This window comes from Lissotriton vulgaris, chromosome 2_1, assembly GCF_964263255.1.
Source record: "Lissotriton vulgaris chromosome 2_1, aLisVul1.2, whole genome shotgun sequence".
Taxonomy (NCBI): domain Eukaryota; kingdom Metazoa; phylum Chordata; class Amphibia; order Caudata; family Salamandridae; genus Lissotriton; species Lissotriton vulgaris.
In genome coordinates, this window is record NC_141687.1 from 1,919,559,826 (window position 1) to 1,919,582,380 (window position 22,555).

The 22,555-nt window shown below is 44.4% G+C and overlaps 1 protein-coding gene across 2 annotated transcripts in view; it reads right to left on the reverse strand.

Annotated features, from left to right (window-relative positions):
* KLHL25 (kelch like family member 25) overlaps positions 1 to 22,555 on the reverse strand; it is a 213,080-nt gene that overhangs the window by 117,125 nt on the left and 73,400 nt on the right. For both annotated transcript variants that reach the window (XM_086958110.1, XM_086958111.1), the window contains exon 2: positions 4,323 to 6,150. In XM_086958110.1, the coding sequence (XP_086814236.1) occupies positions 4,366 to 6,135 (1,770 nt within the window). In that variant the 5' untranslated portion in view covers positions 6,136 to 6,150 and the 3' untranslated portion in view covers positions 4,323 to 4,365. The remainder of the gene's footprint in view (positions 1 to 4,322; positions 6,151 to 22,555) is intronic.

The window sequence follows — 22,555 nt, forward strand, 5'->3', positions numbered from 1 at the left end:
GATGCACCTCACAGCAGGTTAGTCTCTAGACTAGAGTACACACAACAAAGGCAACAAGAGGAGCTTTCTGCACAGTCCAAAGCAAGGGGGGCGGGGGTGAGCCCCGTGCAGCACTAGTTTTGGGGGCGGCAGCCTCCCCCCACTCTTACCTGCCGTCTCAGTGTGGCAATCGCCCCCCTGCTTTTCAATTGCCCAAGAAGGGCAGCAAACGCAAAAAAATCCTGCCAGCACCCTCCCCCCCAGCTCTTTGGTGCAGCCGCAGTGGGCCAGCAAACAAGGGGACCGCCACAGGTGGCCAAAGTGCTTGCAATACCACTGTTTCTGCACCTAGCATTCATCAGTCACACTGAATTGTCAACAGGGACAATCAAAAGCCTGGCCTCACCCCTTCAAATTTGGGACTCACTGACTTTTTCTTGCTGGGTCCGGACTCAGAGGCAGTCGGTGAGAGAGAAATAATATCCAGTTATCATTTATTTATAAATTAATATGAATCATGAACTAAGTTAGAAATGTGGCAGTGCAGTGGCACACAAATGAATCAGATTCAGTAAAAACATGGCCCTCTTTGGGCGGGTCTAGTGCACCTGGCTAAAGCTTTCTTCCTTCCTTGGGCAGTCACGATAGGCCCTGGGGACTGCGGTAATGGCATTTTGTTTGTTTTTTGATACTTGCACAAGTGCCACCATTGCCTACGTAACGTTTGTTCTAGTGCTTGAGTGTCTAGCATATATTGCAGTATTATACCTCTTCTAATTGTACTTTGTTTACTCTCGAGCACACTTAAGTTCACTTTAAAATAGTTTATTGGGATTACACTACTGTAGACACCTGGTGCAGAGATCTTTGTTTACCCAACAAATTCCAAAGCATTGTAGCTGTAAGATAACTTTGGTGGTGAATACACTTGCTGGCGAGATCTGTGTGCAGTCTAGTTACAGGCTGGCCTGACTCATACAAAGTATAAAGAGTTAATGTGATGTCCCAGCTGCAAAGTGAAGCACGCACCATGCAGGTCACAGATTTGTATTTTACGTAGGAAGCTCAGCGAGTTACTGCTTTCATTGCAGACATTCTTGAGTGAGATAGGTCTCAGGTTACCATCCTTGTAGTATACCTGCTTAATGAATTATGAACCATCTTTAAGCAATTGCATGCTAACTGCAAGGTACAAGTTTAGAAACAGTGCTTTTTGCTCAGTATTTCATTATTCGAATTTTTCACAAAAGTGTTCCTTTAGTAATAAAGACGCATTAGTAATTGCTTTTATGGGAGGTCCATGCGGTAATTCGTGAGGGGGGGGGGAGGGGTGACACCATGAGTTACCCGCACCCGGTGACACCAACCCTAGTGACACCACTGCGTGTTCCTGGAGCTGAAGCTAATTACTTCACACAGAGCCCCGAGACAGTTGTCAGTTATGTGTCCCTGAGCGATCTTAAGAAACGCTCAAAATGTATTTGACTAAGTGGAAAACTGGGGACAACTCCCCCCTTGTGAATGAATATTAACCTAAAGCCCGGATCACATTGTGTCAGGAAATCAGGGCATTGCGAAACACAAGTGAAGGCACGCAGAAACTAAAACCGAAATGCGGCTGCCATTGCTCAAGGGCAACATGCCAAGAATGGAATGGCAGGCTACTGGCCAAGTGGCAGACGGGCAAGAATAAGACTTGAATAATGTAGCATCAGGACATCAGTGAGGATATCTTTAAACTGCAGCAAAGGCTTTGATGATATTGTCCAAAGTTGGATAATTTCGGTTAGAATGTTCGTTTTCATCTCTAAGGCCCACTGACATTTTGTTAATCCAAGTATAGTGCGTCAATAGTATAGTGAGGAGGATCTAAACCATCAGCCATATCCTCATCATCAGCGTCCTAAGTACCTTTTGTGTATCTTGTACAGGGTCAGAGAATGCAGCCTCCACTGACAGCTGAGCACCATCAGTTGGAACTCAGGCCGATGTAAGATCGGGGTCTGATATTGCAATCAGCACTTAGCCTTCCGTCAGCCTCCCTAGAGTTGGCATCGTCATCAGTGAACTGGAATAAGTGTGGATCTTGGAGCTAGTATGGAAGTCTGTGCCATAGTTGCTACAGGCTTGGTAAAGGAGACAGACTGCTTTGGGAGAGGATCTACCAGTAGTAATCATACCACAGGCTACTGTCACTCTGTGGCTTCATAGGGCCTAAAGGCATGCTAGAAGGAATTGGGATCACACTAAAGATAAGCAAAAGAGCCTGCATGAGGGCTGATATTAGCTGCGGGTCGATGAGTGTTTGGAAAACTCGTTCATATCGTGACTAGCTGGAAAACTTGGTGGCCTCAGGATATGTTTCCTCCTGATACGGCCTCTGTAAAAGCGAAAAACCTTGGCGTATTGTGTGATGACAGCCTTTCTTTCAGGCCCCAGATCATCGGGTTGTCTGGGAAATGTTTTGGCATTCTGAAAGTGCTTCGGAAGTTTCTTCCGCTGCTGTCTCTGCAACACAGAAAAATTGTCGTTCAGGCCTTAGTAGGATCGCGATTGGACATACCCGAATGCCCTTTATCTAGGGCTGCCTAAATATCTGCTAGCCCGTCTGCAAATTGTGCAGAATTCGGCGGCAAGAGCCATTTTCGGTCTTCCGCAGAGGGCAAAAGCCTCTGAACTGCTCAAGAGATTGCATTGGTTGCCTATCTCTAAAAGAATTACCTTTAAGATCCTGACCCTTGCTTTTAAGGCCCTTCATTCAATTGGCCCTAAATATATCGGGAAGCGCATGGTCTTTTATGCGCCAAGGAGGACCCTACGGTCGGCTTTGCTGGCCAAAGCCAATGTTCCGCCTATCAAACTGGCCCGAGTTGGTGGTCGCTCCTTCCGCTATTTGGCTTCACGTGGTTGGAATGAGCTTCCTATCTCCTTGAGGAAGGCCAACAGTCTCCTTTCTTTTAGAAAGGAGTTGAAGACCTGGCTTTTTTTCTGTATGATCTCCTGCGGCCTCTGTGAGTAGGGTTGTTGTGTTCTTTCTTCCGCAGTTCTCTTTGCCAAAGCGCCGGGACACCCCTCGGGGTAGCCGTGCGCTATAAAAGAGATACTACATAACATAACATAACATAACATAACATAACATAACATAACATAACATAACTAGCCGAGGAAGCGGTTCTGAAAACAAGGATCTCGAAGGACGGCAATGTTTTTCTCAAAGACCTTGCACCTTGTCTTTCGAGCTACAGTGGAATGATGGATTGATTTTCCCCTTGTCTTTTTATGTTTAGGCTTGGACTTCAAACTACCCAAAGACTTTGTGCAGGAAGTGGATTATTTGTTGTAACAGTCTTGTGATACGAACCAAGACTGTACTGTGACTTAGAGCAGGAGCGAGACTTGGGCTTTGCCTGCAATCTCTTCTTGTGTTCGGCAAAATAGAGGCCTGCATCATGGTCCTGGATCACCTTCAGATGCATGAGGTTGTTAAAAAGGATCACAAAAAAATGTATTGTCTCAAATCTCCACACATTACTGAGTAAGTGCTTTAGAAACAAAAACAGACTTGTTAAGATGGTGGTTCAATATAAGGCATGAATGTGAGGGCGCATTTTGTCAACTGGTGCAAACAAAAGCATATTTTTGATACTTCGATAGAGCAGGTTGCTCCTACTAAAATGCATTGAAAACAAGTATAAGGAGATGATAATTAGCAATCAAATACATTTCATAAACGGTAAGCAGAAATGAATAGCCCAGAAACCATTTAGTTTGTACACTCAGCCTTACATCTCACACATTAAATAACTGTGACCTAGTATGTGTATCAGAACAAATCCAAATATTCTAGCCCCAGAATGGATCTTTAGAAGCTCATTTGACTTTCAAGAACAGTACAGAATGTCTTATTGAATATGCCAATAAATATTGTCCCTTGTGAATTAAAACAAAGTGCTAGACATTCCTTTATCAGAACTCCTTTGTTTTGTCTAAAAATTGCACTGTCAGTATATAGATTCAACTTGTATGAATACTATTCAAAGAAGCTGGAAGGCAGAATATAAAGCATTACAGTATATGAAGGATATTCATCTTCAGCTAGAAACTATTGGTAACAGAAATAAAAGCCTTTTATGATTGCCTTGTAAAATTGCTTCTCTCTGTCATGTGTTCATATGTTTGTCTTAAAAGTATCATTTTGTAAATACAGTACATCACTCCTGAATATAAGGTATATGTTTACAGGTGTCAGCCTGGGAATCTGGACCATTTACACACTAACAGATATTAGCATGCACCTATGACAAGGATATAATGAACTGTTTAACTAACCATAGAAAGCTTACCTTTTCAAGCTACTTCTTATTGTTTGTCACACAGAAAACCTTCTCAAGATGGCAGATGCTTCCATGTGCTCACAAAGGCAGTTGGTATTACCGAATAAGGCACCGTGGTGATGCTATCCCATGAGTCAGTTGTTGGATCGTAACAATCTAAGGTTTTACATCGCTGTGTTCCAAAGTAACCTCCCACTACATAAAGTTTATTACCAGATGCCAAAGCATGGCAAGACATTCGCTTTGCTGTCATATCACCAATCCGAGTCCATTGATTCGTTTCACAGTCAAAGCGATAAGCAGATGCTGCTGTGAATTCTGTGTCCCCTCCCATAATGAAAATTTGACTGCCCATGACGGCTGCAGCAGTGTAGCGCCAGGGCTGAGGGCACTCTGCTTTGATTGTCCAACGATTCTCAACTGGGTCATAGAACTGTACTTTTGAAACTCTGTCTCTGTGAATACTAGTCCCGCCAAAAACATATAGCTTCAGTCTGGCACTTACCACTGCTGCATTACTCACACCATCCCTTAGAGGTGCCATCATTGTCCATTTATTGGTTAGCGGGTCATACTTCTCCACTTGCTTTAATGAAACAGAGGGAGATGCAGGAAAGGTTCCAGCTACAGCAGTGTGCCCTCCGACAACATAAAGACAGTTTTCTAGTTCAGCTGAGCCATGGCCAAAACGAGCAATCAGCATTGGGGCAGCTTTAGTCCATTCCTCGTGAACAGTATCGTACACCCAAACATCTTTTGAGACACCATTTTCAGAGCCTCTCCCACCAGTGATATATACTTTGCAGCCAATAGCACAGGCACTAAACTCTTTTCGTGGACTTGGCAGATCAGCTTTAGGAATGATCTCTTTTGCCTTATGGTCGACTTGGTAGATCTTATCGCACATGAACGTCTGTCCTCCCAAGATTAGTAAGGTGTGGCCTGCTTTTCTAGGCTTTGCACAAGGACTAGTGACCACACCATCATTTTGAAGGATCTTCTTTTTACACTGAATGGCTTCATCCATGATCAATCTACTCCTCTCATCTTCAGTTATCAAATCTTCACAAGACATTGCCTCTTTGAGACAGGCTGAGGGGAGTAATGCCAAACGAATGTTCTTCAAAAGTTCAGGAACATAAACTTTCCGCCTATCCAAGTCATACTTTACCCACTGGAGGATGGCATCAAAAACAATTTGTTCATCTTCAATCTCTAGTTCATCACTGGCAATCAAGTCTAAAAGGATATCTTTAGACAAATTGTTGAAGTCTTCACTCTCATGAATGGTTTCAAAGTTAACCAAACACATTCTCCAGGACAGTTCATAAAGCCTTCGACATTGATGGGCATCCGACAGTAACATCATGCCTAAACAGTTGGTTGGATAAAGGTTCTTCTCCAGAAACTCAGCTGCTGCATCTCGTATATCAGGAAACTGAAGCATATCTGCAGCCTCCAACAAGGACTCAGCATTTTCCTCATTTATAATAATTTTAGAGGAGTAAGCGAAGTCCAGCAGCAGTTCCAATACTTCAGGATGGAGGCCATCATGAAAATTTACAGTGTGATCCAAACTCTCTCGCAGACCGTTGCTGAACATGGCTTCAAAGTATTGGCTGCAAGCTGCTAGCACCGCACGATGACATGGGAAGGATCGGTTTCCTGCCCACAGGGTGACATCTGTGAACAAGCACTGTTTGCGAAGTGTGTTGAGGTGGGACAAAACGCAATCCGGGTGTGTGGGTTTATGGTACAATGAGATGTTCATGGACCCAGTACTTGTGCGGGATTTGCGGTTCTCGTGAAAACTAACTGACATGGTGAGTCCAGCCACCTAGTGAAAAAAAAAAGAAATTATGATTCGAGAATTGATTGTGGTGTGTGAGAAGTTCTGAAATTAGTTAGCCATCTTAAATCTAAATGGAAACTATGGAAACATTAAGCTTTGACATGTCACAATCTCAGTTTTCGGGAAATGCAGGTTTTTCTGACGATTACGATCATGTATTAAAGCCTAGTACTGGTCTCTGTGCTCTTTTTTTTTTTTACTAATACTCACATTTGACCAATAAAAATAATCTATCCCCATCTGTGTACATTGGCGATTTATGGAGCACCATTCCGGTTTAACTCGTGTAATCTCTACAGTGACACTCACAGTTCATGTATGTAAATTCAATTATATAAAAATGTTACGCCAAATCATGTTCTTTCTCGTAAAATATCTAGTGGTCGACATCAACTACATGAGAAACACCATTCCGTAGTCTATTCCACTAGCATTTTAAATAATTTTTTCTTTAAAGAACTTGCCACAGCGAGAATGTAGATAGGGCGCGCTAATAAAGGCACAAGGTAATTAATATGCAGTGAGAGTAGCGCTTTGCATAGCGGCAAGCCAGCGTTGGCCGCGCTGCATGATAAACTTTCACACAAAGAATGAAACCCCGGGAAAACAAAGGACTTCAGCGCGAGGCATGTTGCTAGGCAAATTTAGCCGAGAGTATTTAATGAGAGGGACTTCGCTGAAGCCTGGATATGAAGTTGCAAACATGCACCTCTGTTTATTCTTGCACCCTTCACTATAGGAACCGAAATGGGAAGCGCTAGATACAAATAATTATAAAGGCGGTGAGGCACTGCGGGAATCATACATTTTTATGTAGTTATTGTTTCACAAAAACTTTGACCTTTCCCGAGGAAAACTAAGTAAATGATGCATCTCTCTCCAGTTTTGAATTGTCCCTCAAAATCATGGGAGCAGCAGGGCGGTTAGTGCCTCTTTAATATTGCATTTATCTTCGTCCATAGCCAGCCCGGACCGCCATCTCGACAGAGACTGCTCGCTCTATTGTTTGTTTTGTCAAAGGAATCCAATAATAGCAACTGTCTGTCATGCAGTGTTTGAAGGGGAGAAAGCGAGCCTGAGCGGAAAAATCTGGCTTCAATGAATGCTAACTTTTGTGGCACGCGGGTAAAAGAGCACCGTTTTTATACTAAGGATGTTTTAAAGGGTTTCCCCTTGTGTAGAAAATCAAGGTGATGTAGTCGTTAGAAGCTCCTTCCTGTATCACTTACCATTTTCTCCTCCATTCTTGGTCTTTGTAACGGCTTCGCTCACTGACTCACTGCTGCCCCTTTACAGTACACATTGCAGTGTTCCCGTATGTCAGTCCCCCATGGAACCCTGACACTACTACAGATCTTGCACCATATCGTCCTATTTCTTGGAGCAAACTCTCTAGGTGGACTACAGCAATGGAATACATGGAGGCTCCCTTCCCAAGCACTGGCCAAGCTCCAGCGAGCACAGAACTACGAAGCCCAGGTCATGCTCAGCTTGGAGTGGCGAGAACTCATCTCATGCTCACTGTAGTACCTATACTAGTGAGAGAGAGAGAGGAAATCAACACTATATGCTGTATACAAAACTCTGCATGGCTGCACCCAGACTGCGTAGGCAAGTTTGTAATCACATTTGTTGGAAGCCGGAGTCCCAATCCCGCACTACTGTCACCAAGTGAGAGGCCTGGGGCTCCCCATTCAACGTTAGGCCAAGTAAGGACACAGTTTGGGATAGCCCTGCTCACCCCCTTAGTAGCTTGGCACGAGCAGCCAGGCCTGTCTCCAAGGCACAAGTGTACATTATGTGCAACCACGCCCACCGCAACCCCCTGGTGACACCACAAATGGACTCCCCACAAGTTTGATCAAATAGAGTATAAACTTTATACAAAAAGATATACAATCAGACCACACAGTACAAAAGCCAACATAGAATAAAGGATAATATTCGTTCCGGCTGGCTGGTTGGTTCAAATCCCAACCAACTTTCAAAATGCTTTGCTGGTGGTAATGCTAGAACAGGTGTCTCGAACCAGTCGTTCACGAACTACCAGTAGATCTCAGTCACCTTCAGAGTAGCTCCCAGCCTTGAGTTCATTTTTAAATAAGCACAGGGTCACATTTTACTTCTAAGGTTAAGGGAAGTCTGTTTTTACTTTACATTCTTATCATAAGGTTGCAGTTGGCAGGGCCTGATAATGAGCAGTTCTCAGTCAGATTATTGACCGTACTAGGGCACAGATTTGAAGAAATGAAGCACTGAGGTATTTAATTTTTAAATAAAAGTCCTTGTCCATTTAGTATTGTAAAGTGAGAACGATCCAGCCATCTATAGGCCTATCTCTCTCATCCCAGTTTTCTCTAAGGTTTGAGAGAAACACCTAAACAGAGTACTCTCAGAGTACATCGAAGATAAAAACCTGTTGCATAGTTCCCAATCTGGCTTCAGGTCAAATTATAGCACAAAGTCTGCCCTGTTGGAAGTAACGGAACACATTAAGGATAAACTTGATCAGGAAGGTAGGGCAGTTCTCATACTGCTCGACCTGTCAGCTGTTTTCGACGCGGTCCCACTTGAGACTTCTTGACAGGTTGCGGAACATGGGCATGAGTGGAACCGCAGTGGCCTGGATGACTTCTTTTCTAAAAGATAAATTGCAGGACATCTGGACACCCCCTTTCTCTATCCCATGCCAAATACAAATGTAGGAGTACCGCATGACTCTATTATTAGCCCCACCCTCTTTAATAGCACGGAAACTTCACCCGTGGACACTGCAAATGATCTCGATGAACGCCAGCGGATGCCGCAGAAGGTGAGCGAGTGAACTTCAGGGGTGATTAGCTGCCAGGGCGCTCTAGAACACTGTTCGGAAGCGCGATCCAGTACGGAGACGATCGGCTGACCGCATTGCATTCAGGGCAATGGAGTTCCTGAAGGGGCGGAAGGCCTCAGCGGAATAAAGTTTTTTAAAATCATATGCGACAAGGGTGGAGAGAATGAATCGGATGTGACCCTGACACAATCAACATTAAAACAAAAGGGCAACTCGCTAGAAAGATTGCGCAAGAAGGAGCTCAGCCGCTGGTGGGAAGCTACATCTCTCCAAAATTACTTGGAGGTAGACCGCATACCCAGAGGGCTTTGGATCTTCATTGTGCCTACTCTCAACAAACCAAAGCAGGAGGTACTAAAAGCATGGCTGGACAACATAAGTGCATGCTCCAAAAACATTTTTTGCAGATACTCATTAAAAACGCCTGGGGAAAACACAAGGAGTTGGTGGATGAAATACAGAAGATCCTGGATGATCTAGCAAAAGACCCTAATCAGAATGAAGTGAGGAAGAGAATGTCTGCAGTTAATGACAGGGTTGTCAATTTTGAAAAAGACATTATTGCTATAAAACAAAGGAAGTTCGAGAGGGATAAAAGGGACTATAAATCTGTAAGAATCCCAACGTTTGCAAAAACATTTGACAAGCTCTGCACATCCCTCGTGAAAGACAGAGCACTGGGCGCAGCAGATAAAGACAGATGGGAATCTGGGACAAGCTTTAGCTCAGAAGTCAGCTCAATTGACGGTAACACCGCCTGTCCCACCGATGTAACGTTTTTTTCCGAGGAGATGCGCCTCATGATAGAGGCAAACGAACAGTCGATATGCGGAAGAACAATATATCAAGGCCGAGGAGGAAAAATAAAACCAAAATAACGGTGAGAGCGGCGGAACAAAGAGCGAGAGTACTGGAGTGGGAAGCAAAAACCAGACACAGCAGGGCAAATAATGGTAGAACAAACACAAGAACTAACGGTAGTGAACCTTTCCAATAGACTTTTAACAAAAATAGAAGAACAGGTTCTTAAACTTGGATTGACATTTTGCCCAAACGCGCCCATTGACTATACACAAACGCAAATAGATATGTATTTATTTGTGCGCAAGCTTAAATTGTTTAAAATACATAACAACAGATTGCAAGGTAACCAAGTACAGGGTACAAATGACGGTCCATCCAATATAGAGATTGATATCCTCAGGACACTTGAGAGCCTAGGTAATGAGGAACCCCCAGACATGATACAGACTTTAACCATGCATGATTCCAACCAAACTACCTTGTCACCTGTGCAAGGACTTGACCCTTTCGCCACAGTGACCACACCTTTGAGACCTAACCCTCTGACCACAGTGACCACACCTTTTAGTGTTAAATCTAAATTTCGATCTTAGCTCCCGAGAGACAATATTGACGTCTTTCACGACCTAGTGAATCAAGACATGTTGCAACTTCTTAAGAAATCTATAGGGAGACACAATCTTACACAAGAGTAAGAGAAGCTTTTAAGAACCTCCAAAATGATGACACAATTGTAATCAAACCATCTGACAAGGGCGGTAACATCGTGCTCTGGGATAAGAAAAAATACATACAAGAAGCCATGAGACAGTTATCCAATACCACCTGCTATACTAGAGTGAACCATACCTATCTAACTAATTTGCAGGTTAGATTGTTCGACTACTTGAGGGGATGGTCTGATAAAAATCTTTTGAACTGGGACGAAACCAGAGTCCTTACAAATGAAACCCCTACCATTCCCACCTTCTACCCTCTACCGAAGGTACATAAAGATCCCTTACAGCCCCCGGGTAGGCCTATAGAGTCCTCCAAGAATAGTCTGCCAGAGAACGTTTCGCTGTGCATGGATAATTTTCTGGCAGACTATGTGAGGGACCTGACATTACACATCAAAGACACCAAGGATTTTCTGCAGAAAATTGAGAACATTATTGGGAAAGGAACTTTTGGTTGGTATGCTTAGACGTCGAGAGTCTGTATACCAGTATCAGGCACATTGACGGACTCAGGGCATGTGGGATGTATGACGTTACAACGCATACTTTTACTCCGCATACCATTACAACGCGGTATTTACAACGCATACCGTTACAACGCATAGCGCTTTGGGGTGCTGGATAGTGGTAAGTATAATTTACTATTCTAACTCCAGTCCCCGTGGACCCTAGGGAAGGTGTTGGATAGTAAATTAAACTTACCTCTTATCCTAGAGCGCCCCCCAGCGCAATGCGTTGTAACGGTATGCGTTGTAATGCCTGCGTTGTAGTGGTAGTGCGGAGTAAAAATTGCGTTGTAACAGGTGTATACCGGCATGTGAGTACTTTCTAAAGTCTAGAAGTGTACATCTTGAAGCCTATTCACAGATGTTGTTACAAATGATTGAACTATGCCTTGTGGAAAATGTGTTTATTTTCAATGGAGTGTTATATAAACAAACCCAGGGTACCTCTATGGGCACCTGCTTTGCCCCCAGCTATGCCAATCTATTGGTAGGCTGGTGGGAGGAGCAGGTGCTCAGGAGTGATACCTTAGAGCACTGGATCAACAGGGTCAATATCTGGTTCAAGTATATTGACAATGTCTTCTTTGTCTGGGAGGGGAATGAGAAAGATCTTCTGGACTGTCCACGCGCTTAACCAGAACACACATAACTTTAAATTCACCATGCAATACAGTCAGGAGAGTGTTGACTTCCTGATATTAAGGTCACAGCCAGTGACAACAAACTAGAGACAAAGGTATTCAGGAAGAAAACTGCTGGCAACTCATTGCTACACACTTCCAGTTGCCACCCACCTAATTTTAGGTGGGCCATTCCCTTTAGTGAATTACTCCGTGCTAAAAGGAACTGTAGCACAGAGGAGACTTTTAAGACAAACAAAACTGAAATGCACAAAAGATTCAAAGCTAGGGGATATCATGCTAATATGCTGAAGAAAGGGGAAGAGAAAGTTGACAGTATCAAAAGGAATGATGCACTCTACAAAACATCTATAACCTGCCCACCAAATCTGACTCTACCATCAGACTCATCACTACCTACAACGCCGAATCATCACAGGTCAGCCAAATAGTCAGGAAAAGATGGGACATATTGTTACAAGATAAAATCTTTAAAACCAAACTAGGCCCACATCCAGCGATAACTTACAGAAAAGGCAAATCAATAAAAGATCAAATTGTAAGAAGTGACTTAGAGAATAAGAAACAGACTTGGCTAACGCCAAATGGAGGTTTCCTCAAGTGTGGAAAATGTAAAGTGTGTAGTCACAGTGAGAACGTGAGGGAGGTGGTACTACAAAGAACAAACAGAAAATGGTGTATTCACAAAAACATACAGTGCAACACAGAGTTTGTAGTTTATGTTATCACTTGTCCTTGGGACAAATGGTATATAGGCTCCACTACTTTCCAGTCAAAAAAGAGAATACTAGAACATTGGTGAGCCATCACTAATAGACACGTCTCATACAGCTCAGCTAGACACTTCAACAAACACCATGACAGTGATTGGACGCAAGCCAAATACTTTGCGCTAGATTCTATCCCTAAAAATCCCAGAGGGGGGAACAGAATTTTGGCCCTGCGCAGATCAGAATCCAGATTCATTCTCCAAGCCAGTAGTGTCGCCCCTATAGGGATGAATATTGACGAAGAAATGCATGTACATCTCTGATTAAATTAATCTATATGCCTCCTGCTACCTGATGGGAACTCCGGTTCCGAACTGTTTTTTAAATGCACTTTCTCTAGTATCATTTTTTTTGCTTGTGTAACTTACTCTTTTTCCATCCTTTTTTTTATCCTTGATGATATTGCCCTAGGAACATTAAACTGTATTTAGAATTGTTTAATATGTCCAGGAAGATCCGCTCTCTTGCTTGCAGTAGATATAATTTCTCGTTTAATGTACTTCTTAAGCTGCTCTGTATTAACTACTGTTATTTCTGTTTACCTGCCCTTAGATTGACCTTGTTGGAAAGATTGAATGTGTCACCGGCCACTGATATCCAAGCACATAGAGAGACACAGAGATGCTGCCTGCTAATAATAAGTATGTCCAACTGTGTTCCAAGGGCAGCAAGTCTATTTGTTATTCTAATTTAGAGACTTGAGCGTACTACACCCATTACCTTGCATTTCTTCACATTTTGAGCTCTCATTGTTTTTATAAGTAGAACTTTAGATCTGAGTAAGCCACTTATTCTTATGTTTACATATTATGCATTGTTACTTTAATTTATAAGTATTTTGCAACTTACGTGGTCTCTGGATGATGCTGTAATCCAGAGTCTGCTCTTTATTTTTATTTAACCTAAAGCATATATTTATGTGACTCGGGACCATGGTCATGTGACCAAAAGCTTGTGTGCTCGAAACACGTCTGTGGCTCTTACTTGGACGAACTGGAAGAGTTGATATATATATAACACCTTTGTGAGGCAAGATCTAATGTTATCTCAAACAAAGTTGTCTCCTTTTTTTACAAGTAGTAAACAGTTGTGTGTCATCAGTATAGGAGATAATCTTAACTCCATCTTCCTCTGCCATAGGTGCTAGAGGTGACACACACACACATATATTATATATATATTATAATCAATAAAAGAAAAAAGAAAAAAACTTTGAGACTGCAACAACAGAGGCATCTGATGAGGCAACCGCCGAAACGTGTCATGCCAATACAAAATAAAGAATTCCTTTGAAACCCTGCCGTGTCCCCTCATCCTTTTCAACGGAGAAGGGTAGCTGTGGATATATATATGTATATATATATATATATATATATATATATGTGTGTGTGTGTGTGTGTGTGCGTGTCACCTCTAGCACCTATGGCAGAGGAAGATGGAGTTAAGATTATCTCCTATGCTGATGACACACAACTGTTTTCTACGTGTAAAAAAAGGAGACAACTTTGTTTGAGATAACATTAGATCTTGCCTCACAAAGGTGTTATATATATCAACTCTTCCAGTTCGTCCAAGCAAAGTACTCCACGGCATAGGTGTCAAGTACCTTAAGAAGCGTGTTCATCGCCACATTCCGACTAGGACCTTAAGATCCTCTACTGCTGATCTTGCACGCATCCCCGAAATAAGCTTTGAACGCATGAGGGGGCAGATCCTTTGGGTTTTTGAGTGCACAAGTGCACAAGCATGGAAGAGCCTACCTGCTACATTGAGAGCCTCCGTCGACCTGCCAACAATCAGGAAATACCTCAAAACCTGGCTTTTCAAGAATTAGTTACACTTTAGTGATCTGCCACTTTTGGCAACCCTCAGCGCCTGGACACTCTAGCTTGAGTGGCTGTGCGCTATATCAAATCTGTTTCATTCATTCAATATGATGTCCCTGTATTACTTATACTTAACCGTACAGTACATAAAGTGAAGTGCTCTGATGCTCTAGGGTCTTGTATGCGCTATCCAAAAACCTATAAAAATAATTAATTAAATACACTATTATAACGTTCTTTTCTTATATGAAAGGGGAAGTAGGAGAGGGTAAGAACAAGCATTCTACTAAATGCAAACGAAAAACACAAGTGAGTATGCCGCCAGTGAAACATTTCAGCAGTGTCAGCATTTATCCCCCATGTTCCATCAGTGACCGCTCTCTACAGAGCTACAGTGATTCATGGAGATGGTGTCATGTAGCCTTTAGCAGCTCATAAGTCTATTTTTCCCGCCATTACGTCATTACTGAGGATATGGATGCTCCAGGGAGGCTTTGGTTAAACATTCTCATTCGGCTGCTTTTATTCTCTTCTAGGACACTTATAATTTCTTATGTCTCTTGATATCCAGTGGGCACTGCACTTTTGAGGCGAATATGAAGTCAGAGTTTACAAATGTACAGTGATATTACCGAGATTAAATTGGTCAAATGTAATCGCTTGAATATTACTCTGAACTCTGTATATACCGCTCACCATCATACGTGGAGGAGGGAGCCGAGTGAGCCGTCAACACGTTATATCACTGCTCTCATATCCATCGGCTTTCTACGTTAATATAATGCTATAAATGCACTCATATCATATGCATGACTAAAATGCTAACTGATGAGGATCAAGTTCGCCCTTCTAGTTCTAAATGTTTGGTAACTGATAAAAGAGACACCATGTTTTTAAAATGTTCCATTTAGATTACTTTATAATGTGTTATCATGACTGGAATGATGAAAAATGAATGGGTAGAGTGATAGGGAAATGTTTCAAATAAACATTGTGGGAATTTCGAGGTGAAGAGGACTAGAGGGTTTAATCACTGGAACCAGGTCAGTCTTTTCCTTTTGAGTGCAAATCTTTTTGAAGTTGCAGGTGACATAAAGCCATTAGGGTGCGAAGGATGTAGAACACGCAAAATAAACCTGTCCTCTCAATGAAAGAGGGGTTGTGAAAAGATGACAGTTAACATCCTGCTACATAAAAGGGTAGCGCTAGATAGGGTCCAAACGAAATTCACGGAGGCACAAGGTTTATTGGAGTAAACAATGTACATAAGGCGCTGTATATCTTGTGCGTCTTAATTTTTGATCGATAGGGTTGAGACTAAATATAGTGGCATTGTGGTGATTTTTGGACACAATGTGAGTAGATTTCCTATGTGAGAAGATAAAATAGAACACATAGGAACTTGATGGGGTTTGGAAATATGTCTTTGTGATTTGATGATTGTCTGAAATGTTCACTTCCTGTTCTGAGAAGCATGGAATATTGTACTTTGGAATGACAACACCGATAGAGTGGATGAGTTACATGACATATGAGAATAATTGATGGGAGTAAAAGGAATTTTATGCATTTTTGTATGCATAAGGTTTATGGTGTGTAAGTATCTCTTAACATAATCTTATAAATGGTTAACATGTTGCATACCATACAAACACTACAACCAGTGTGACAGATTACTGACTTGAGTTCATGCCATCTTTCGTTAGGCCCCTGGGAACACGTAAAAAGGTTTTCCCCATTGGAGTGCCATGATCTCCTCTGTTCGTAGGGAGGCAGTCTTTTTCTTAAATCTCGTGTGCCTTTTAGCTCACAGGATTTCACACAGTTGGCAATGGGAGGCCAAAGAAGACTGTGCAAAGGAGGTCGTGACAGATGAGGGAGTTGGGATCTTTAGGATCAACCGAGCTGCAGCAATCTGAATGATCTGCAGGCAGTATAGCAGATATGATGGTAGACTCCGATAAAGGCTATTAGCATAATTTAGCTTTGAGGTTGCCAAGGCATGAATAATGGTCCTACGATTTTCCGCTGAAATCAGATCAAATATAAAATCAGATTGTGTCTGCAATACTGAAGGACCATTGCTTCTGTAATCAGAAGGGATGTGTGTGTGGGGAGGGATTGGTCACAGTTAGCAGACACTATTGCAGGGCACACGAGAAAGACTCTACTCTTTTGAATTTACACTACCACTAAAATGTGGATCTTTTCGCACAAGGTGGCTTCAACACCGTGACTTTAGTAGGTGCTGCTCGGACCCAGCATTCTTAATCTTCAGTGGAAAAGACATCATGAGCAGAACTGGCAGCATTACAACAAAAACACTAATGCTGAATAGGTGCAAAACTATTTAACTTCCTAATGGAGGCAGTAATATATACCCACTTGAAAAGCTCATAAGGACCCGCTCTGCTTCAAGACCATCAATCGTTTACGAATGACACCATCTTTCTCCTGCATCTTATGATATTTGAAGAGTGGAACTGTGGTTTGTCTGAAATACAGTGCATGTTATCCATGATCACTGGCTGAATGGAGAACATTTTAAAGCTATCTAAATCGATTTATCGAGCGTTCCACTATCACACAAACACACAACAAACTAGAGAATTCCAGCTTTGGGTTAAACAAGAACTAGATCAACCTTTAGCAGCCTATCCTTGCCAAATCCCACTAGTAAAGGCCTCTATGAATACTATGGCCTAACACTTCCACGAAGTGATTAACACATCATCGGGAAAAGTTTATGTTCCTATTGTCTTCAAAACATCCAACAATTATTATCTTGCTAATGAATAAATATGGGAGACTGCTACATTAGGAATCTAATCTGTAGGATAACATCCAAGACACCTGTTAGGCTAAATAGGCTGATCATATGAAATGTTCAGTAACTAATCAGTGTCAGAAATCCACTTGATTTAACAAACTTATGGTTTATGGGAAATGTGAGTTTCAACCTGTTCATAACACATGGTCTTATTTATTTATTAAACAATTTTATATAGAGCTGGCTACACCAACTGGCATTAGCACACTTTACATGGAAAAGAGTAATTGGATTCAACAACAAACAAAATGGAAACAATAAATATATAAATTAGAGAGTATGACAGATGATAATATCTGGGAAACTGTTATCTGTTTCTGATGATTCTAAACCTTCTTCTGACCCATACAGCAGTTTCTGGAGTTTAACTGAGATGTAGGCAATATAATGAGTTATGCAGGGTTTTTCTAAAAGAAGGTATGGGGCTATGCCCGAGAAAGAGGTTTTCATGACGAAGGGCCTCATTCGGATGTCGGTAAGACGCACACCAACAAGCCATTGGTGGCGGTCCCACAGACATCTCTGCCATCGGTCCGACCGCCGGATTACGATTCCGGTTGTCGAAGCAAGTTAGGAGGGGAAAAGACCACCGCCGCCGAAAGGCTCCTAGAACCCGTTGGGACAGCGATCGGATTCGTGTGCAGGCACCCCTTAGGGATTAGGATATCCCTTTCTGTCTGCTTATTAATGGTGGTCCCACCGCCATGAACAGGCAGCCAGAAATAGAATTTGGAGGCCCATAGCAGGGCCCCCGACTCCAGTGAGACTCCGATATGAGGCCAATAGGGCACATGTGACGCCCCCGAAATATCCATGCAGCATGTGCCAGGCACCATATGGTGCCTAGCCCACGGTAAATGGATGTTTGCAAATATGCCCTTTTCTATTGCGGCTTGTTCTGCTGCCCTTTTCCAGGTCGCAGCACAAGTCGCAATTGAAAAAGGCCTGTTTCCGACCGCCTACAGGGTGGTCGCATAGGAATATGTCGGGTGGAACCGCCGACTACTTGCCGGGTGGTTACCATCTCGCAACATTGCCGGTCGGACACTCGACCGACCTCCATTGTAATAAGGTCCTAAGGGCCTGATTCAGAATTTGGCGGATGGGAGGCTCTGTCACAAACATGACAGATATCCTGTCCACCGTATTCCAAGTGTCGTAGGATATAATGCTTTTGTAATATGGCGGATAAGACAACTGTCACACTTGTGATAGAGTATCCCATCTGCCAAACTCTAAATTAGGCCCTCAGCTTGGTTTGGCTTTTGCAAGTGAGTCCTTGATGCTTCTGGAACCTTGTGATCCGCTGAAGAGAGTTAGCAAATTTGATGGGCCCTAGCTGTTCTCTCTTTCTGCAGAATTAAGGCTGGCAGACATATAGGCTGATAAATTAATGCACTAAATATCATAAAACTGCCTGCAGAAATAGTCAATGTTTGGGTGAAAAGGGCATATTCGAAGGAAATTGCACAGAAACGAAAATACTTTCTTTATAAACATGCCATGTAAATGAAATGTCGCTGGAATTTTGCATTACAATTTGTGAGTAATTCAGATAATCTGTGAGAAATTATGGCACTTATGAGCATCTGTGAATTGAACACATTTTTTTTTCAGAACAAGCTTTATTGTCATATCAGGAAAGATTGCATAAACATTCCACTGTACTCCGAACCCCGGAGGAGCCATGAGCAGAAAATCTAGGCATTGAGATTAGCAATCAATGTAGAATTCAACAGGAATCAGATTTGTCGAAGAACCCCCCAATCCCACCCCCCACAAAAACTACCCTCCACCCGGGTCCCCCCCTAACCCCAAACACGATGTCTGTTCATATTCGATAATACAGTCTATATAAAATTGGCAGTACACTCCTACCCTCGCCCAGGTCCATCAATCAGCTGCTCACTATTAGCATCCTGTTGTGCCAGCGGCTCCAGCCACAGTCCCCTATAGTCCGCCCACCTCTTCCAGATTTTGAAATGTTTCTTCGGGCAGCCTTGCGCTGCGAACACCGGACGTTCCAAGCTCATAAATTAGTCCAATCCCTGTTTCCAGGCCGCTATCGGGGGGGCTCGAGTATCTTTCCAGGCACGGGCCACATCTCTTTTAGCCACCACTAGGCCTAGGAGTAACAAGTGTTTTTTACAGCTGTTGCCTCCCACCTGCTCTAGAATATGTAAGAGACCTAACTGTGATGTACGGGGGAGTATCCAACCCAGCACCTCATCCAGGCAATCCCAGACCCGCCTCCAGTACCCCTCCAATGCCTCGCAAGACAACACCGTATGCACAAACGTGCCCACCTCAAGGCCACACCTCAGGCAGTCAGGGGAGGCAATCAGACCAGCCCTATGCAATCGCTCTCTTGTGTAGTAGGCCCTGTGCAGGTATTTAAACTGAATGAAGCGCAATCTCACCGCAATAGCCGTCTGCCTTGGGGCCGCCAGGGCCTCTCTCCAGCTCTCCTCATCTAGTTCTCCTACATCTCTTTCCCATGTGGACCGCAGTTTGTCCAGGGAGCAGGAGCAGTGGGTAACGAGGGATTGATAGATGCGGGATATTTTTTTATCTTCCTGTTCCCCCATGAACAGCTTGGCTTCCAAGGGGCTGAATTCTGACAGGGATTCTAGTCCCTCTAGGGCAGGGGAGATAGCATGTCTAAATTGTAGATATTGAAAGAATTGGGAGTTCGGCATATCATATTCGTCCCTCAGAGCCTGGAACGACTTATTAGTCGTCCCCTTCATAACATGTCCCAGCGTCGAGATCCCTATAGCGTCCCAGCCTCTGAATCCCTGCAGCGCTGCCAAAGCCGGTAAACGGCCATTGTGCCGGAGAGGAGTCTCCTGCGTCAACGTGTACCACCACCCCATACGTCCCAGCGCTCTCCGCCACACCTGAAACACCACCTGTGTAACCATCGGAAGTTTCTTTCTTTTTGCCCCCGAGTAGATGAGCTCATGTAGGGTATCAGGATCCATCAGGTACCGCTCCAGGGCATACGCCGGGTCACTGCATCGCCATACCACCATTCGTTTAACACCAACAGGTGGGACGCTTGGTAGTAAGACAAAATGTCTGACGATGCCAGGCCGCCACAATATGTGGACAAGAAGCAAGTGCGAAGCGCCACCCGGGCAGCGCCCCCAGGCCAGAGAAAGTGACCTAGTGCCGAGCTGACCTGGCGGAACCATTGCGGCGAGACAGGGTATGGATGATTTTGTAGTTGATATAGTAGACGCGGGAGGGCTACCATCTTAAATATGGCGGAGCGGCCATAGATATTGAGGGGCATGCGGGACCACGTCTTCTTATCAGATCGGACTTTGTCCCACACCGGAACGACATTGCGTTCCCATGAGACTCCCGGTACATTAGACAGGAATACCCAGAGATATTTAAGGCCCCCCGCTGCCACCCGGAGGGCCGACGCCCAGTCACCAAGCGCCACACCATCGCCTAGGGTCCATAGTGTAGATTTCTGTATATTAAGATTGAGCCCCGAAACTTCACCAAACATCCTAATAATTTCAAGAACTCTCAGTGAGAAAGAATAGCACATCGTCCGCATAGAGGGCAATCCTATCCGACGGTCCAGAGTCCCACTCAAATCTCATCAACTGCGCATCCATGCGGACCCACGCCGCCAGTGGTTCCATGGCGAGAGCAAATAAATATGGCGAAAGAGGGCAGCCCTGGCGGGTGCCCCGTCCTATAGGGAAGGCCTCCGAGATAGCTCCCGCCACCCGAACCGACGCCGTCAAATCGGTATACAACAGCCGAACATAGGAAAGGAAGTGGGGTCCAAGATTTAGCCGCAACAGGAGTGCCTGCAGGTAGACCCAGCTCAAGGAATCAAATGCTCGATCTATATCCGCTAGCAGCAACGCTCTGTGTCGCAAGCTTCACCTGGCGTGATTCCTCCAGTTGCAAGGAAGCAGCATCCCGCTGCGCCTGTAGTAGCCGCCGAACATCATCCCCCTCTCCTGTTTCTGCACAGGAGCTCTCCAGTGCGCGCACCCGGTCCGCAGCCCTCTCCAGCTCCGCTCTGCGCAATTTACGTGCCCCAGCACACTCGGCTATGTCTACTCCCCGGAGTGTGGGTTTCAACGCTTCCCAGAGGGTCATGTCTTCCACTCCCGATCCTTCATTGTCTGGCCAGTAGTGGGCTATCGCTACCCGCATATGGGATTGATACTCTTCTTGCTGAAGGTGCCAGGTGGAGAGGCGCCATCGAAACGGCTGCCGTCTCCTATCCAGGCGGATATCCATAGCTATTGGAGAGTGGTCGGAGAGCCCACGCGGCAATATGGCCATCGATGCTATTCTTCCTATCATCGGGCAGGAAACAAACAGGTAGTCCAATCGTGAGAAGGAGCCATGAACCGCTGAGACATAGGTGTATTCCCTACTATTTGGATGTTGATAGCGCCAGGCATCCATCCAACCCAAGCTCCGCACCATATCACACAACTTCGTAGACACGGTCAGCGGCAGCACACCACCCGGCCTAAAACGGTCCAACGCACCATCAATCACATCGTTCCAATCCCCTCCAACCACCGCCAGGGCATCCGGGATTTCAGACCAAACAGTGAACATTTTCTCCACCAGGGACCACAGCAGCGGGGGGGGCATACACACTGCCAAAAACAACAGGCTCCCCATCAATCGCTCCCTGAATAAACACATGTCGACCCTGGGCATCTACCCATGGTGTTGAATGTATATATAACACCCTCCGATGAATCAATACCGCAACACCCCGTGACCCTCGGACAAACCCTGCGTGGTACACTTGGTGATAACCAAACCGCTGTAAACTAAGAGCCTTGGTTCCCAGGAGATGGGTTTCTTGTAGCAATAGGACATCTGCCTTCTCCCTCTTCCCCTGCTTCAGCACAGCGCCCCTCTTAATTTTATCGAGCATGCCCGAACATTCCAGTTCATTATCCGCAGTGCCACCCTGGGGAGCTCCGGAGCTGGGCCTTTATCCGCCATCATCTGGGTATGTGTACAATCGCCTGGGCTTATGGAAGTGAGTCTGCCTACATTTTAGCAATCAAACCAGCTGAACCATTGTGTAACAATGAACTAATCCTAAGTACCCCAAACACCTGCTGTCCCCCAAAACCCCACCCCAAACCTGGGCCAAACTCAACTCCTCGAACCCCCACCCCCCGCCCCCCTATACCTCAGCAACATTGAAGTATCTGTCGCGGTGTGGGCGAGCCATCGCCCCCAACGGGAGGACATGGCCACCCACTCCAATGGATCCCCATAGTCCAACCCCACAACCTCTAACTAGACCATTAAGGGGTCGATTACCACCTGTGGAAAACCGGACTACTGGTACCCTGGGGCAAATGTCCGCCCTACATTCCCCCCCCCCCACTCCCCCTCACCCAACATCCCATATCAAAATCCACATTGTTGTCCAATGATGTCGGAGCGTTTT